This window comes from Chanodichthys erythropterus, chromosome 17, assembly GCF_024489055.1.
Source record: "Chanodichthys erythropterus isolate Z2021 chromosome 17, ASM2448905v1, whole genome shotgun sequence".
Taxonomy (NCBI): Eukaryota; Metazoa; Chordata; class Actinopteri; order Cypriniformes; family Xenocyprididae; genus Chanodichthys; species Chanodichthys erythropterus.
The window spans coordinates 18,254,293-18,273,908 of NC_090237.1; the positions used below are offsets into that span (position 1 = coordinate 18,254,293).

Consider the following 19,616-nt stretch of genomic DNA (forward strand, 5'->3'; position numbering starts at 1 on the left):
AGTAAAGTTATCATGTCCTTTTGATTAGAAATAACACATAAAAATATAAAATTTGTACATTATAAAAATCATTATATCTATGGGAAATCCCTATAAAACATGGAAACCCAACATGTGTGTGTGTGTAATGCACATTAAGCAGATTTTCAAAGCACAGATAATTTTCAAACATAATTTGTGAGGAATTATGGAAGACAAAACCAGTCATAAAGGTCAATTTTTTGGAAATGTGGAATTTTTTTCTGAAAGATTTATACATCATCTGAAAAACTGAATAAATAAGCTTTCCAGTGATGTATGGTTTGTTAGGATAGGACAATATTTGGTCGAGATATTTGAAAATCTGGAATCTGAGGGTGCAAAAAAAATATTGAGAAAATCACCTTTAAAGGCCTTAGCAATGCATATCCACTCACAAAAATACATTTTTTTATATATTTAGGGTATCAAATTTACAAAATATCTTCATGGAACATGATCTTTACTTAATATCCTAATGGTTTTTGGCATAAAAGAAAAATCGATAATTTTGACCCATACAGTGTATTGTTGGCTATTAATACAAATACACCTGTGCGACTTATGACTGGTTTTGTGGTCCAGGGTCACATTTGTTCTTCACTTTCAAAGAATGACATTGCAACATCAAAAAGGACAGATAATGGATATCTTCAGAAAAGCTGTGTAGATAACACCATAAGCATGAGGTGTCACAATTAGTATTTCTATGTGGATTCAATACACTTATGTACTAATATTGCTTGGAAAAATAATATAATAATCTTCATTTATCATATTTAATTATTGTATTACTCTGTGCACTTTTTGACCGTAAATATTTTTATTTCTTGTTAATTTCATAATTATTACACTTACAATCATAGCAGGCTTTTTTACTAACAAAACAAAGTAATATAAATTACACATACATGAAAATGTTCTGCTGTGTGAGCGCGGCATGCTGGAGCCAGCGCGCATCGGTCAGTTCCCCGGATGAAGCTTCAGCGTGAATATGGCGCAGAGAGCACGAGCAGCGCGCTCGCGAGGGTTTCTGTGAGACTGATACGCGCACTTAGCCCGCTTAAGCTAACTTTACACTCAAGAAACTTCACCGACCATATGAAGTTTATTTTTCAGCGAACACTCTTCTCACTACAGGTAGGACTTTTTAAACGTGATCTGTGTTACAAACGCGAGTTGTTTGTGTGCCATCGCAGTTTGTTTTGTGTGTCAGCCTGTAGTTTCGGTGAGTTTTGTTCGTCGTGCTAATTTAGCTAATTCCTCACTGCTAGCAGTGTAGCTTGGTGTCAAAACATTCATTTAAGTCACAAAAGATACTAACCGGGAAGTAACTGTGTTTGTAATGCCACTGAAGTGACTGAAGTGTTTATAGTTTAAGATTGAGAATGATTTACAGTAGTTTGCAAATATTGCCATCATTCCAGTCCTTCTTTTCACCCAAGACTCGAACCAAGAGATAGATTTGTGAGCTGCTCCTGAAATGCTATCTGGAAAGGATGAATTATTCGTTATATCGGTGTCAGAAGGCGCCTATAACTACTTGAAAGTTTGACTGAAGTGTTTCTGGTGGAGCGGCTAGTGACATAATACAGTAATTAAATAACACAAATGATTCAAATGAATTAGACTTGCTTGTTAATCCCTGAAATAGAGCGATTTTTTTTTTTCACGTGTCTGATAGGAAAGTGTGATGCTGACACTGTCCATACAGTAACTAAGCTATTTGTTTGTTTTTACATAAAATATAATATGATTACTGTCAAAGTTCACAGTACATTTATCACCCACCGTTTCTTCCGTATGTAAATTAAAGCAAATTGTGAATATCGAGTCATGTAATGTCTGGTATCGATGGTTTTGAGTGGGGAGTGTATGGTTGCACCTGCAGTATCGTTTCTGGGATGCTTTTCTTAAAAGCATCGTGGTGAGCCAAGTTGATTCTAGAGACCTTTGGTGGTTGACTTAGTGTTATGTATCGCATCATGAGAGTAATTGTTTACATCGTTTAAAAGAGAACTTCATTTTTTTAAGTGGTGTAAAGCAATTGTTTAATCATTCATCAACATATTCAGAGCAAGTCAGCTTGTTTGACCTTATTGTTTTTTAATGTAACAGTTTAGACAAAATAAACCCTGATTTTGCGCTTGTTTTTTATTTTGCATAATATCAGGCTTTTATAGACCATATAGTATGATATAGTTATAATATGGAGCTCTCACACCTAAAAATAAATAAATAAATAAAAAATATTCAGAGGTCCAAACTGAGAAAAAAAAATTGCAATTTGGTGCAGATGTTATTTATATGTCTGAAAAGATGAAATTCTGATAGCTTCCCTTTATATTCCCTTTTTAGTCTTTATAACAGTACAGCAGACTATTTGTATAAAATGCATATGAACCCATATTGAAGCTCTACATTTAAAATGTATGTAAAATAGAATGGAATGAATGTGTGTGTATATAACAAACTGTATGAGGTGAATCCAGTAATAAATCAAGAGATTGATTTATTGATTTAGACATGACCATGTTGTGTCTACACAATATCGAATTGGTCATTTAAGACTCGCTCATTCATAGTGAGTCTTGAGAAACGTGTGACTTGAGTAAGAATTTCTTAAGTGTAAAACATATTTTAATAGAATGTCTGTCTATTTTTAAATGATATTAGACAATTTTTTTCATTCAGAAAATATATTAAGGGACATTTTTGAAATTGACTCTCCTGGAAGAATTTTTTTATCACAAATTAAATTGAAAGATTCTTTGACATTTATCATTGCTATTGTTGTTATTACTTATGTTTTTGTATATTGATTGCTTCTTAAGATTTTTTTATTATTATTATTATTATTATTATTATTGTAAGCAATGTATTTAAATGATATTTTAATGATTTTTTTTTAAAGAATACTGTTAATATTGCCAGGAATATAGTCATTGCTGCTAATATGGCATTAAATCATGAATAAATATAAAATGCATATAAATAACAGTCATTCACTTTATATCTCCCAATAATACTTTGTCCTAATAAGAAAAATATTTAAATGCTTAGTTTTATGTTCAAAGCTCTGTAGTTTTTATTGTGGGGGCAGAACATATAATGCATTTCTCTTGACGCATATCTAACAATATTTTTATGTTTACTTTATAAAAATCATTAAATATTTCACAATAAGTACCACGAACTGAAGGTAGACATTTTTACCATTATAAAAGGATTTGACTTGCTAAAAAGTATTAACTTTCAATCACAGGGCAGAAGGCATGTAGTAGATTGTGTACAACAGGTTTTTCAGAAACGTTTTGATTGTGTTGATAATTTGGAGGCCTTAGAAATTCACATCAAGTATGATAAAATAGGCTTTATCGGGTAAATTGTGCTCTTCACTGACTCATAGTTCAAGCAGACATCACTTTTAGTTTTGTTTATCTGTGCTTTCATAATTATGTGTGCAGCATGAAATCTAATTGGAATGCTGCCTTTATCTTTGATGGTAAACTACTATAATGAGGGATAAATCACTCTCACATGTTACTCAATAGGTAATGGGGTTGTCATCCAGTATCTCTTGTACCTTTCTCTTACCTTCCTATGTTTTTGTTGGTTGCAGTTTCACTTTCTTTGCTCCTTTACTTGTTTCCAGCAGCTGTGAGTTTGTACGGAATGATATGTCTGCTTCGAGGAGGTGTGATGGGAGATTCAGTCAGGGGTGCAGTCTGTACCGGGCACTCCAAACATTCTTTAAATACTTCAGTGCCGGACAGGGTCACTCATAATGTGCAATCTCCCATGCTACTGCTTACTTTAGCCCAGCGTTTGACTTTGTCTTTCAAAAGCAGTGTTTTAGTATTTCATGTTTATTATTTAATTTAGAAGTGAATGAGCAAAAGTGTTGTGTTAAATGTTGTATTCTGCTTATTTGGTACAGCTTTAAACATTTAGTTTACTCATTGTGTTGCTTATCATTGACATTGACTTGATTTCCAAATGAATCTGATTTTATGATACTGACTTTTCTTCTGGCTCGAGAGGCAGTTTTTCGGTTTCTTGGTTTTCTGTCTGCCCCATTGAAATTGCTATCTGGACATTACCTTGTCACAAGTGATTGAAGTTTTTTTTTTTTTTTTTTTTCCTCCGACCAGTACTGATTTTTTCCAATAGGCATTATTGTTCTATTTCTGCTGCTTTGAGACAGTATTACAAAAGTGTTTTTTCAAAGAATATTTTTCTTTTTCTAGTAGTTAATATTCTGGTATTTGACTGAATTATCTCGGGAAAACAAATATACATTACCATTCAAAAGATTCCTGTCGGTAAGTTTTGATAGAAGTCTCTTACACTCACCAAGGCTGCATTTATTTGATCAAAAATACAGCAAAAACAGTAATATTATGAAAAATTATTACAATTTAAAACAACTTTTTTATTTTGATTTAGAGGTGTGAATCTTCACATGCCTTGCGTCGTAAAAACTATTATATTCCACAGCTCGATTTTAAAATATAATGTATTCGCGTCCATTTTAGTGGCCATTATTCCAGTCTTTAGTGTCACAGGATCCTTCAGAAATCATTCTAATATGTTAATTTCTGCTCAAGAAAAAAAAAATGTATTGTCAATGTTGAAAACAGTTGTGCTGCTTAATATGTTTATTTTTATGGATTTTTTTTTTTTTTTTGGTCAGGTTTCTTAAACAAAACGTTGAAGAATCAGAAAGTTCAAACAAATAGCATTTTTGAAAAGGAATCGGTTATAACATTATAAAAGTGTTTTACTTTACCTTTTGATCAATTTAATAAATTGAATTCTTCTTTGCCGAATAAAAGTATAAAAAAAAAATCTGACTGACCTCAAACCTTTGAATGGTTATATATGTATATGTGTGTATATATATGTGTGTGTATATATATATATATATATATATATATATATATATATATATATATATATATATATATATATATATATAGTGTATAAATATTATTATGCTATCACCAAAACCTTTTAATAACGTATCAGTTCCCGTCTCACTTTGGCCCTGTTTTCACCTGGTATTAAGATGCGCTTTGGTCGATCGGATCACAGGTGGACGAGGAAGACACATACCCATTTAGGTATTTTAATCAGTCTCTTTTGTTCACTTTCAACCACTTCTGTCCTGATTTCTTCGAGAAGAGAGTTTAGGGCAGGTAAATGTAATGGTTTTTTCAGATCTTTTCATCTGGACAAAATAAGCTTGTGCAATTTAAATATGAACGCGCCCGGAGATAACAGAAAAACATTCAGAGAGCATTAGCTCTCGTTTCTGCTCTGACCGCTGCAAAACCGGCCGAATGCAGTGAGTGTGTGTTAGAAATCAGGAACGGTGGTGAGAGAACATTGTGCTTTGTATGTTTTTCATCTTCAGCCAACAAAGTTTAAATCCTGTCTGGCTAGCGTGCTTTCCATAATTTATGCATTAGTGCTGTAGGTCTTTTAGTGGCTGTTTGAACACATTCAGCAACATTGGCGTCTACACTGTGAAAGTCATGCCTTTTCAACTACCTATGAAAGTGGTCGAAAGTGGACAAGCTCAAAAAGTCCTGTGTGAAACCAGCTGTGAGCATGCACCATTTCTTGCTGTCGTGTTTATATTTGCACCAGTGGATTGCGGAAACTGATTGCATTTTCACTTATTCTTCCAAACTATCAAGAAAACACTTATCGACTCGAATGGTGGATCCACCTGTCGATGTCAGCTCTGTATGAAGGAGCCAACACGATCACACGAGAATGCTTTCGCCTCGGATAGCTGACGAAGGCAGCACGATCGGCAAAATGTCGGTGACGTTTATTTTTGTGTAAACATAATAGGATATATATCGCGTCACCAAAAATTGGCAAGGTCATGTCCATATATCGTGCGATAAGTCGATATATCAACTATCATGACAGGCCTACTGATCGCCCAAAATGCATCTTTACACAAGGTGAAATAAGGGCCTTTGTTTGAGCTTTTGGGTGTATGTAGAAAGCTTTGCTGTTGTTTTATATGACAATGGATAAGAGAGTTCAGTTTTACACTGTAGGAAAGCAACAATATTTTCTAATGTGTTAAATTATAGCATTTTCGACATGCTTAGTATTTCATTTTGGTTAGTATTCCATGGATAAAATGATCAAGGATTCTCCGTAACTGAGTTGAATCTGTTGTTGTAGCCTGAGCCTCAATGTAAGTTCAGTAGTGCATTACCTAATTACCCATCAGCTGCAAAGTGATGCCACTGTCCAACTTGCACGTGTGTTTCGGGAGTCGCTGCACTGAACACTGTACTGTTGTCTTTGGTGAGATGATGTGTAATCCGTTCCATTAGAAATCTGACCTGCAGTCAAGTGCACATAAAGACTTTGTGTATGTAGCACATGCAAAGCATTGTGGGGCATTATCACATTGGAGTTAGGCTACTGCTTTTAGTGTTACACAATGACTAAATAACAAATAACAGTTGTTGGCTGACAAGAAAAGCGCTGTTGTTTTTGTTGCATTATACATGCATTACCTGGAATATTCAAAAGGAGACTCTGTTTTGTTTCTGATGAATGGCCTGTGGATTTTTTTAAAAAAAGATCCATGTCTATTCAAAGTGACGACTGTTACTTTCTGAGACCACTAGTTGCAAAATGAAGTTTTTGTCTGGAAAAAGTTTGTTTGGGGGGAAACTTTGTCTAAACCAAGCAACATTGCATTACTTTTCTCTTCTTATTTTAATCACAGCATTTTAGTGTACAGAAGCAGCAGGCTCTGTAAACACTGGGTTGGTCTGATAAGAAGACCTCTAATGACAGAGTTACTAGTTCCAAGGTCAAGCTGTATTTGCAGTGTTCTGTACTAGGCTTGTAAAAACAAACACTGCAGGCCTGTTTTCTGCTAAGCTACACGTACAAACTTTTGCAAAAATATCTGTCGACTTGAATGGTTTAGGCTGTTTTTAGGGGGTCAGTGTCTCTGCTTATTAAAAGCCAATCCGCAGAGACAGTCTGCCTGGCCAGGGCCCATCTCAACAGCGTTGACCACAGAGACGTCTTTCTCACTGTTCACCAGTGCATAATGGTATGTGGCTGGAATGCCAGACTCAACCAGGAAGTGTTTGACTGTTCGAGTTTAACTGCTTTACACTTTTTGATGTCAGACACAAAGGCTGATTGATTAGTTTTTTAGTGCTCTTTTGTAAACATTTCAAACCTTTTGTGGGCTGATGCCACTGATGGTCATAGAACAGGAAGTGTTTGTGGAAAAGTGATTCATTCACACGCATTTGTATTTCTGTATGCGTGTGAAGCAGCTGTAGATCTCTGCTGGAGAACCTGCTCCTGCCACTCATGTTCGATCCTCACCTGTTCCAAATAAACATTCTCACAGGTGCAAGTTAACAGCCTCAGTTTTTCTGTGTTGCATGTAATGGTAAGCTGGGTTTAGCATTCACTTTCTTTTTCCTTAGAATATTGACACTGTATTATTGAGTGTTGTACATTACAAAGGTTTGCCAGCTCAGATTTATGCAAATGTTTTTTTTTTTTTTCTTTCTTGACTCACTCATTTACTTTTGTAACATTATTGTTAAGTCATTTGCTTCATGATTTGTATACTCTGTTATTATCTCTAGTTAACATAGTTGTCTGGCAGTCAATACACAGAAATGCTACAAGGTTTGAATAGGAGAGATTTTTCAATATAAAAAAAATAAATAAATTAACTCCCTGCTTGTTCATATGCTACTGTGTAAGATAATTTTATTCAGCAAAGACTGATCAAAAGTGACAGTAAAGACATGTTGCAAAAGATTTCTGTTTCAAATAAATGCTGTTTGTTTTTTAACTTTCTATTCATCTAAGAATCCTTAAATTACATTTTACACAAAAATAATCAGTAAAATATATATATATATATATATATATATATATATATATATATATATATATTTATATATATATATAAAAAAAATGAAGCTTTGCCATCACAGGAATGAATTACATTTTGAAATATATTAAAATAGAAAATGTATTTTAAATTGTAATAATATTTGACATAATTTCCCTTTTAGCTATATATTTTTTTTTTTATCAGAATGGTGATAATAAGAGAATTCTGAATCTATTTCTCAACATAACAGTACGACGAATTATGCTGTGATACCATCCATGCAACCACAAAGCTGACAATTTGCATTTTTCATAGTAAGGTTATTATAATAATAAGACTGTGGCTCACAGTATTCATTCAGTCATTCAGACACCAGTTTCTGAATTTGCTCGCTCATTTTTGTTCCCTCTCTCCTATCAGCATTCACTATCAGGATCGAGCACGTTCATCATTAGCCACATTTTCCATGGACACTTTTTGTCATTCAATCACAATCATTAGTGTTTACATGAACACTAAATAAAGTGACCGGGTTGATGTGCATGTTTTATGTTACAAGCTTCAAATCGGATTTAATCTTTTGACATGCGCACACTGCACAAATATACAGAGTTTGCCGCTGTTGTCACATGCTAACCATCTTAATTTTCTTTGTTTCAAAAAGCAGACTTAATATTTATCAATTTCAATTTCAATTCCTAATTAGGAGTAGGGTTGTCAAAATTACTGACTTTGTCACCAAGTTGTTAATGAAATTGTAAAAATGTGACGATACCAACATTTTTCCCTAGCATTTTGAGCGCTGTTGAGCGGATTCTTAAATGCCACTGATTGGCCATTGTGTTCACACACACAACAGATATGTCTGTGATTGGCTACAATGATTAAAATTTCAAAAACATGTTTTTGAAAACGTTTTAAAGCAGGCATCTATCAGCAGATATACACCTTGTAGCATTTCTGTGTAAATCACATTTTTACAATTTCATTTCCAAAGTCGGTAATTTTTACGACCCTAGTTAGGAGACGACGAGCACACAGCTTTGTGCCATGATGTTTATTCAAGCAGTAAAAACGCCCATTCCTGCGCCCAAAACAAGATGCCTGCAGATGAGAGTCGGACGAAATGGGACAACGTTGTCTTGAACTACTTCAAGAGAATCTTAGAATGACACGACATACATCATTTCGCCAGTTCTACATCATTACACATGCACACAACTTTCCAGTTTCAGTTTTCAGTCCCATCAAGTGTTTACATGTGACTCAAATGGATTAGAAAAGGATAATCCCACCCCTCTTGATTGAAATTTCAACCAGTTTGGGTGTTTTTTTAATTTTTTTATTATTATTCTGATTGAGGTGTTTACATGGAGCATTTTCAGTCGGATTGGACTTTTAAAACGATAGGAATCTGAATACAATGCTCTATGTAAATGCACCTGTTGTGGCCTTAAAAGGCCCCTCAGTGCTAGCTTGCTCCAGGGTACATTTTGGCAACTGGTGCACAGTAAGAAACTATAGCATGAGTGACACATAGCTCCTTTAGCACAGTCCTTTGTGGAAGTAGTTGCTCATCAGAATGTCAAATGAGTTATGGCTGCTCATCACTATGTTGTAAACTGATGTTTCCTCTGCAGTGTTTGTGCAGACTGTTTCCGGAAGCTATTTTGAATATTTTCCAGTTCTGCAACTTCTGAGTACTTCACTTGCTCTGAATGTTTTCATTACTCTCAATGTTGGAAACCAGCACTTCATTAAACATTCACATGGATTCCAAGACTCCTGAAGGTGTGACCTCATGCCCCAGCTGACATCGTCCCAAAAGATCAGGTTACACTTCAAATGCTTCACACTTTTGAAAAATGCCTCTTGCTGCTGCAACGTCCCAGGAAGCAGCTGAGTGTTCCCAGGCTCAGCCTGTCAGGTGTGGGAGGGGGTTTCGGCCCAATCATATCAGAGTCCAGTATTTGGATTTTGGGAGTGTCTTTGATACCCATGGAGAGAATGGGCAGGGCAAATGCAGAGAAAAGGGAAAGCATGGAAAGCTGGACTGCTTTGTTTTGTACTGGATAAAGAGACTTTTGTTTAAATGCTCAGAAAAGGTGAAGTGAGAGAGCTGACATTTTAAATTGAACAGCTGACTGTGTGTCTCTCTCATGTTTTGTGAATGAACAGGGCAAAGTGTTAATTGCTAATAATAAAGCTTGGTTGTGAATTTGATAATTGTCTTTGTCAGGGCTTATAAGGTGTGAAACCATCATGTTAATTTCAATACATTATTCATTGATGTAAACATTTAATAATAGCCTTAACTCATCCTCTGATTCATTTCTCTGTTTAATTGCTAATTTCTTCCTATGTACAGTACACTACTGTTTTTTTGATGAAATATACACTAAAATATAAACAAAAATAATTATTTTTGTTTTGCCCTGCTTCTAGGTCTGATGCTCTGCTGCAGCCATGTTCAGCAAGAAAAAAAAGCAACGTGTCCAGATCTCGGCACCCTCCAACTTTGAGCATCGTGTCCACACTGATTTTGATGAGCAGGAGCAGAAGTTTGTGGGGCTTCCGCGCCAATGGCAGAGCCTCATCGAGGACACGGCCAAGAGGCCCAAACCCTTCATCGACGCCACAGTCATCACTACTGTAGAGCCACGCAAGGTCAGAGGGAGGGAGTTTGCTTGTGTGTGTTGGTTTAGGTTTTGATTTGTGTTACAATCGTAAAAAAAGTATCAAATATTTTGGGATGTTGTTACTCTGGTAAAGTCAGTAAATTGTAGTCCAATGCAATAACATCAGGTATCTATTTCTTTTGTCCTTTTCCCTCTTATCTATCCACCATAAATAACCTGTTTGTATTGCACAGGCAATCGTGCGGGGTCGTAAGATCGGTGACGATGGCTCTCTCACGTGGCTCCTGGATGAGTTTGAGACCATGTCTGTGATCCGCTCAAACTCCTTGCGGAGAGGCAGCCCACCACCACAGCCACGCAGAGACTCCGGATCATCAGGAGGGGGCCATGAGAACGGAGAACACCTCCAATACAGACATCCTGATCGCTATGGAGACAGCAAAGAGAGGTGCTCAAATGACATCTCCTACTCCAAATTAAATTTTCGGTTTCCAGTGACTACAATGATAATATTGACAGTGAGGCTGTTTTTTTTTTTGTCTATGTAGGGAAAAACCGCGTCAGGAGCACCCAGGTGCTGACCCCAGACAGTCTCAGCGGCCAGCCCGTTCATCCAGAGAGGACAACCGACCTCACCAGCAGCCTCGTGGTCAGGAGCCCAGCAGACACACAGAGCCCAACTGGATAGGAGGCCCAGCCGCACCGCCCCAGCACAGAGAGCGAGACAGAGAGCCACGTGATTATCATGATCAGGTAGTAAGGAGAGAGGGGGCCAACGATAAAAGGCCCAAATCCAGCTACACTGGAAGGGACAGCAGCCCACAGTCACCCCGTGAGAAGAGACCACTGTCTGGGCCAAATATCCGCACCCCTAACCTGCCTGTTACAGAGGGAGTAATAAAGACCGCACAGCAGACTGGCCGACCTTTCAACACATACCCACGTGCCGAAAGTGACTCTGGAAGAAGCCCCAGCGGTCAGGTACGCAGAAATCAAATTAAATATACTACTGTGTTTCTAGAATAGGTATGCTGCTTCTATTTTTATTTTTTAAATGATACTATTCACCCGGAGCGAATGAGATGAGCGAGTGAGAGGAGGCAGATGTGTGCCAAACCGGTATTGGTGTATCAATGCTGTAGAAAAGGAGTATTGGAGTCATTTCAGATATTTCAGTATCGAAAAATGTCTATATTAATTCTCATTTATCCATTTTATGCAGGATTTAAAACCAGCAAAATCTCATGAGCCTTCCCACCACAACGGCCCCTCTACTGGGGCAGTCCGGGGTGGCAGCAGCGGCAGCAGTAAAACTTCTTCTCAGGGGGCGCACAGAGCCGAGCCCCAGCATCACGCCTCACAACCAGCATTGGGCCACGAGCCTCTTCCCAACCAGCAGATACCCCCAGCACCAAAACCATCAGCCCCGGCTGCACCACCACAGCAGACTCGCTCACCTCAGAGGGAGCCACAGCGGGTCTCCCACGAACAGTTCCGTGCTGCTCTACAGATGGTGGTCGACCCCGGGGACCCACGCACTTATCTAGACCACTACATCAAGATCGGGGAAGGTTCCACTGGCATTGTTTGTATCGCTACAGTGAAGACAACAGGCAAGCTGGTGGCTGTGAAGAAGATGGATCTGCGAAAACAGCAGCGAAGAGAATTGCTGTTTAACGAGGTGAGTGATATTCAGCACATGGGAGCTGAACATTTTTCTTCAGTAAACGCTGTCTGTAGATTGTACATGAAGACATTTTAAAAATGATTATTGCTAGTTGATTTTCCTCCGTTTCTTTTCTTAGCCACTTAATTAGATGTTTAAATGGAAACTGTCTTTGTTTCCTGTTTCTAAGGTGGTGATCATGCGGGACTATCACCATGAGAACGTGGTGGAGATGTACAACAGTTACTTAGTGGGCGATGAACTCTGGGTTGTCATGGAGTTCCTTGAGGGTGGAGCTTTGACTGACATCGTCACACATACCAGGCAAGTATTCCTCAGAAGTCCAATCACTAATTGTTTTTCAGTTATGCACTTAACCACATGTAGATTTCACTTTCAAATTCTGTTTAAAATAATAGGTAACACTTTACAATAAGGTCTCATACATTAACATTAGTTAATATATTAACTAAGATGAACTAACAACCAGCAATACATTTGCTAGTGTTTATTAATCTTTGCTAATGTAAGTTAATAACAATACTGTGGTTTATTGTTTGTTCTTGTTAGTTCACAGTGCATTTACCAAAATTTGATTTTAATAATACATTAGTAAATGTTGAAATTAACATTAACTAAGATTAATAAATGCTGCAGAAGTATTGTTCATCCTGTCCATTTTAACTAAAGTAGTTAAAGGTGGGGTAAGTTGTTTTTCAAAAATGCTGTTGGACATTGTTGATGTTTGAAATCAACTCAAACAAACCCACCCCTCTCTTCATTGCTCCGCCTCCAAAACTCACCCTCCAATCCTAACCACCCTGCTCTGAGTCAGTCGACCCCCGATCGCTGCTGGCAGGCGAGGCGAGAGCACTAAGAATGACGTTAAACACTGCATTCTCTAGCGGTCGTCAGTGCGCAGTGGTTTACCAACGCAACTCTCACTAGCTGGCCACTGTTACACACGCGAGTGGATGTCTGTTTATCACAGCTGCACAAAAAATACAGTACCGCAGCTCCAGACAATCAATGACAATCAAATCAGCCTCCGCATCTGTTTTCAGGCCTTCCCGCTTAGCTCTCTCCAGCGCTGGAAAGCTTTTCTAATATTAACGTGGGTCCGAAAGCACTTCCAGTGATATTCTTTTGAGCTCTTTTGTATTGTCTCATCAAATCTCTTTCTGCATTTTTTTTTTTTTTTTTTTTTTTTTAATTTTTAAATTATTATTATTTTTTGTAACACAAATCTTCCTCTTGCTCGTTCTGTTTCTCTACCATCATATGCCCCCTAATGCTGATTGGTTACACGTTTGTTGTTGTTGTCGGCCCGAATAACTTGTTCTTGAAAACTACTTACCCCACCTTTAAAGCTGCTGTCCGCGTTTTTTGGCCCTCTAGCGGTTAATAAACAGAACTGCACACGTCTTGCGGAGGAACATTCTAGCCGGAGCTACTTTTCTCAATGTAAGTCTATGGCGAGTCACACAGTTACTGTGATACTCTGCAGCGTGTCCTACCAGTCTGGTCTGAAATAGTCAAATTATAAACACTTATTACAAGTGTACCATAATGATTCAGGATAAGACAAAAACACGGTTTGGAAAATAGATTCATGTTGTATATTCTCATTATATAATTTTTGTACATTTTTAACACAATGTATATAACTAATGTTAACTAATGAAACCTTATTGTGAAGTGGTACCAAATAATTCATGGTTCTATTAGTTTTTAATGTCTTTGCTTTTTTATTCTGTTTTTTTTTTTTTCCTGTATTTTCAGATTGTTTAAAATAATTGTTGTATTTTCAGCTTTGCTTTTTTTTTATTTTATTTTTTTTTTTAATAAATTGCCTTATTTTATTGCATCATGTCTATTAAGCCACCAAAATGAAAATATGGTAAAGTAAGAGAAATACCACAAATATTTAGGAAATAAATCATTCTGTTGTCTTTGCGACAGAAAAACATTTAAATATAGTATACATTTTTGAATAAAGCTATTATAATGCATTTCATATTTGAAAATTTTATATGCACATTTTTAGCCCATTCACCCATTACTGAGCAAAAGTGCAGTACCACTAGGTGGCAGGGTATCACAGCAGTCCAGTGTGGCATGCCATTCAGTCTGTATGTGATCATTTTATCGGCTTTAAAGATTTCATTCAATGTCTAACATTTCAGTTATGTTGTTTGACTGTTTTCAGGATGAATGAGGAGCAGATCGCCACAGTTTGTCTGTCAGTTCTGAAAGCGCTTTCGGTCCTTCACTCCCAGGGAGTCATTCACAGAGACATTAAGAGTGATTCTATTCTTCTCACCCATGACGGCAGGGTAAGTCCCTCACTGCTCTTCAATAAAAAGTCTTCTTCAACTATGTCAGATGATAACCAGTTCTTTAGCCCTACTGTCTGCAGTAGGGTAGATGAGCTGAAGCCTTACGTGACATGTTTTGACTTGTGTAATGATATCAGAAAACTGCCCTACTTTCTGTCATTGTGGTGGTGTTTTCTGAGAACCTCAGTGTTGATGCTTAAACAGGTTTTTGACAGACCTGTTCTTTTGTATTCAAAGACCAGCATGTCTCTTCTTGTGTTGAACATCTGACAGGATCTGAATGTGCCATTAATTCAGGAGTGAACTAAATCAGAATTAAATTGTTGACCAAGTACAAAAACCTCAAGAATTTTACCATAATTTATTTATTTAAGAGACCTCAAACAGCTACATTTTTGTAGCTACATTCTTGTCAATGCATTCACAGAATAATATTTTTGCAATTTCCGGCCATGATACCAAACCCAGATCTTCCTTTTGATGGTTCTGAAATAGTGGTTTGTTAAGCAGGGTCTGTGTTTCATTGTGTCTGTGGGTAAAATAGGCGGAAGTTCTAAAAGCCACCCTCAGCTGTTTCTCGGCAGTGGCTGATTGTCTATGTATGTGTGTTTGACCTTACATGTTTCATTTCCTCTTGCATGTGTCTGACTCTGCTTCTCATGCTGCATAACAGAGGGCATAACTTCTAGCATAGTTAGTCAAGCAAGTATTGCAGAAGCTTTCACAGAAAATTTTAAAAGCTTCTTTAAAGATACATTAAGCAATTATTTCTGATGCAAACGGGGCTTTTTTCATTTTCACATGCTCATTTGAGGTGTAACATTTTATGTAACAGTGAATTTTTTTAGAGCATTTGATGGGAATTAAAATGAAGCCACCAATGGATGATTATTCACACGTTTATAAATATGATATATATGCACTAAGAATATGAAACATAGTTTGGCACACAAATTATAGTAAAATGTAAAGAAATAACAAGCTCTGACTCAATTCGACAGTGATCTGACTGATGGCTGCTTTCAGACTCTCGCATGCGTACTTGCGCTTGTGTACTAGCTCTGCAAGCAAATTGTGTAGTTTTTGCTGTAGTATCAATTGACGTGGAGAATCATAAAATTTCATGTTATTGGTGGACGACTGACATGTGTTGATTACTGTTGCCATGACACCAACAAGTTTTGCTCAGACACAATAAGCTGTAAATGCATTAAAAAAATAATGCAGTCTCAACCCAAAGAAGAAGCGAGCCAAAATAGAAGCTTCTATTTATTTTGTCAAGTAATATAACTTCCTCTTTTTCTTTTGGTTTTCTCCCTGTTCTCATTTGCAGGTGAAGCTGTCAGACTTTGGCTTTTGTGCCCAGGTCTCTAAAGAGGTGCAGCGCAGGAAGTCTCTTGTAGGAACGCCCTATTGGATGGCCCCTGAGCTCATCTCAAGACTCCCATATGGACCAGAGGCAAGTCCCATTCCCCTTTACTTTTCATATTATGTTGCATTACTGCTGACAGCACCGCAGCTTATACAAACAAAACTGTTTCCACAGGTGGATATTTGGTCACTTGGCATTATGGTGATTGAAATGGTGGATGGAGAGCCGCCATACTTCAATGAGCCTCCTCTCAAGGCTATGAAGATGATCCGAGACAATTTGCCACCCAAGCTTAAAAACCTCCACAAGGTAGACCTGTAACCTCTTGCTTAACCATGAAGGAGAAAAACGCATTAATGTTTAAACCAGTGTGAACTGACCCGATTAAGCACGTCCGGCACTTCCTCTTACAATGTTGTTCTGTGTCTATAGGTCTCGCCACTTCTCAAAGGATTCTTGGACAGGATGCTTGTGCGAGATCCTGCCCAGAGGGCCACAGCTCAAGAGTTGCTAAAGCATCCCTTCCTGAGTAAAGCAGGCCCTCCCTCTTGCATTGTTCCCCTCATGAGACAAAACCGCATGAGATGAGAAGAGAAATCGGGGCGGGATCTGAAAAGACCCAGATGCACACTTAAAACATCTGAAATGATTGTACAGGTCAAGAATTTTTGGAGAAAAGGCCATTGATGCTATGAACCTTGAGAGGCCTTTTTGAAACAAACATTTTTACCACTGTTTTTATTACACTAATAGAATACACCACATTTGGTGACATGAAATAGACATGATTAGATCCTTCACAGTGTTCCGCTCGAAGAGGTTTTCCTCTCTGGCTAATTCAGAAACACCAGAACATGTGTTCTCAGTGGTTTTGTGCTTGACCTCTAAGACTGCTTTTGTGTGAACTGAGTTAAGGAGGTTTAGACATTATGAAAATGAACCACTTGGAGATTCTAAACTGCCCTCAATGTAAAGCAACAATTTGATGGATTTGTTCCAAACCTCAAGCTTTTTTTTCCTGCACTTCATCTTTTGCACCAGGACCACACTACTCATTAATCCATCTAAACAGGAAAACAACTACTGAAGAAAACCTTTTACTTTAAAAAAAAAAAAAAAAAAAAAACTCTAGGCTCCTGTTACAACACTAAGCAATGGTAAACACTGGAGGTGTTTTGTTTCAGACTGTTTTTAATTTTGTTTTAATGAACGTAGAGAGCTATATCGGTTTTGTTTTCCTATTGTGTTTTGAGTGGCAGTGTGATAGTTTAAAACACTGTTCTGAGATTGAGCTGCACTCCAATATGAAGCTTCCTCCTTTTCCGATTCATTCTTCCACTTTTTTAATATAATAAAGGGGGGCGGGGGAAGGGTTGGGTGTCAGGTTTTTTTTCTCTTCCGAAACTTTCACCACTGCGCCGCGCCACTAGCTGAGGAGATCAAGTTGTTTTTTCAATGTAGGGCAGTCTGCAGGAGTCCTTTCATGTGCGCTTAAATCCTCCTGTTAAGTAGCTTAAATCTTTGAGGAATCGCGGCCTTTCTCTGAAAGATTTGTTTTGTTGGAGAGATGTTGGACTATACAAATGTATAGCTGAGCGTTATGTATGCTCTACTTTATGAGAGCTTGTTCAAAGGAAGTGGACCCTGTAGATCGCGCTTGATCCCACACACTAAAGTCATTTACACTACTGCTCTTCGTTATAAGAGCGCCATGACATGTTCAAGGATTTTAGAGAAGAGTAATGAATCAACCAAAGATGGTTTGAAATACTGGAAGTTTATAATACAAGTTAGTCCAAACATATTCCAAGCACACTACAACACATCGCGTTAAAGGGATAGTTCACCCAAAAATAAAAATGGTCATTTATTCACCAAAAAAAACAACAAAAAAGTTTTTTCTTCAAAATATCTTTTTATGTTCCACAAATGAAGGTAAGTCATACAGGTTTGGAACGACATGAAAGAATTTTCATTTTTTGGGGGGTGAACTATCCCTTTAAGACTGTATCTTTTTTGCGTAGTCACAAAGATCCAGTACCAAAGTGGTTGAAACACTGACAAAAAAAACCTGAAAGGCGTTTAAAAATGTATATTTGTTGTAGTGACTCGACGTGAATACAAGCTGAATCACTAAAGAGAATCGAGTGAATGCACATTTGTGTGAAGATCAAGGTCACAGTTACATTTGGTAATTCAAGATAAATTATAGACATTAATCTTAGACTGAAGCGGTAGCTAATGTATATATTGAGTTTTTCTTTTCTTTTGCTGATGGCCTAAACTGTAACACAGCAACCATAACTCTAATTGTAGATGTGAAGGTATGAGAAAATTAATGACAGTTATTGACAGACATAATTAATATAAAAATACTATTAGAATTTTTTTTTTTTTTTTTCCCACCAGTAAAAGTTTTTAATGACATTTCTTTACACGCTGGGCTGTGTTACTTTTTCAGAAAGGTGAAACAAAATGATGACAATCAGGCATTGGAGCAAAGTATGTACACTAGCATTTAAATGTAAATTCAGAGATGAATAAATAATGAAATTGAGAGAGTAGGCTTTTGTTTATCTGTGAAATATTGCGGCGCACTGAAGCAACAGATGAGTTTAGCATTCCTACAAACAAAGAAAAAATGCCTTAATGCATTGAATATCTTTAATGCAGAACTGAAAATGAACACATTGTGTTTGGGCAGTGGACTCTCCACCATTGCTTTGTGACCAGCCACACATTCATTTGTGTTTATATATATATATATATATATTTTGATAAACCTGCAAAGTAAAAGATACCTCCTTTGACCACAAGCCTTATTTGATAGGATTGTGTGAATGGAAAATGCTGTACTGTGAGCAAAATGGCATAATGCGTGATTGTCTCAAAAGATTGATCCAGTGAACTTGTTGAATGGCTCCCAGAAATTACTTCTGTTTTCTGATGCATTCCCAGGGAGCATGATCTCTTGTGTGGTAAGGTAATTGCTTTTTTTGTGTGTGTTACATTTCTGATTTTGTTCCTCAATTGGTGCTCACAAACAGTACTGCAAATGCTCTATGGAAGGGTACATTGTATTATCACTTTGTCTCTATCTCAGATTGTCGCTGCATTAAAACTAATGGATTGGCCATATTCTGCTGATGACTTATTTTAAGCCTAATAGGTTTCTAATTAATCTTGCACTGCTTTTTTGATTTTGATTTTTTTCAACATGTAGATAGTTTTTAAGAAACATTGTTTTGAAGGTGAAATAGAAGCATGAACTGTGTTCTCACTGGCATTCTTGATGTATGTTGCCCCATACCTGACGGACTTACTTTGGACTAATGTGTTAGAATCATCTTCACCTTCATCCTTTTGGAACTGCTACTGACAGGCCTGCATTTTTGTGACATGGTTCATTCTGGTTCTGTTCTCTATATTGTCATTTTTGGTGGTCAACCAATGTCAGAGTTTCCTTTAAAACGTGAATTTTTACTGGTGGTAAAACTGATTTTTTTTCTTCCAAATACAGCTTTTAAACAACAACTATCGGCTCTTTCATTTCACTCTGAGTCAAATGTGGTAGTATGATTTTGCTGGAGTGTTTGGTTTTTGATTTCACTCATGAGATGAACAGAACTGTTATTTTTCTGCAGGATGTGTCATAATCATGTTGGTTCAT

At 37.1% G+C, this 19,616-nt stretch overlaps 1 protein-coding gene across 1 annotated transcript; it reads left to right on the plus strand.

Moving 5' to 3' along the window:
- The first annotated feature begins 997 nt into the window (after nt 1–997).
- pak4 (p21 protein (Cdc42/Rac)-activated kinase 4) lies at nt 998–19,480 on the plus strand. Its single transcript, XM_067364695.1, has 10 exons — nt 998–1,158; nt 10,376–10,597; nt 10,803–11,017; nt 11,118–11,550; nt 11,792–12,250; nt 12,426–12,559; nt 14,445–14,571; nt 15,908–16,033; nt 16,121–16,255; nt 16,379–19,480. Exons 2-10 carry the CDS (start codon nt 10,397–10,399, stop codon nt 16,532–16,534), a joined length of 1,986 nt encoding a protein of 661 aa, XP_067220796.1. The 5' UTR covers nt 998–1,158; nt 10,376–10,396; the 3' UTR covers nt 16,535–19,480.
- The last annotated feature ends 136 nt before the right edge of the window (nt 19,481–19,616 follow it).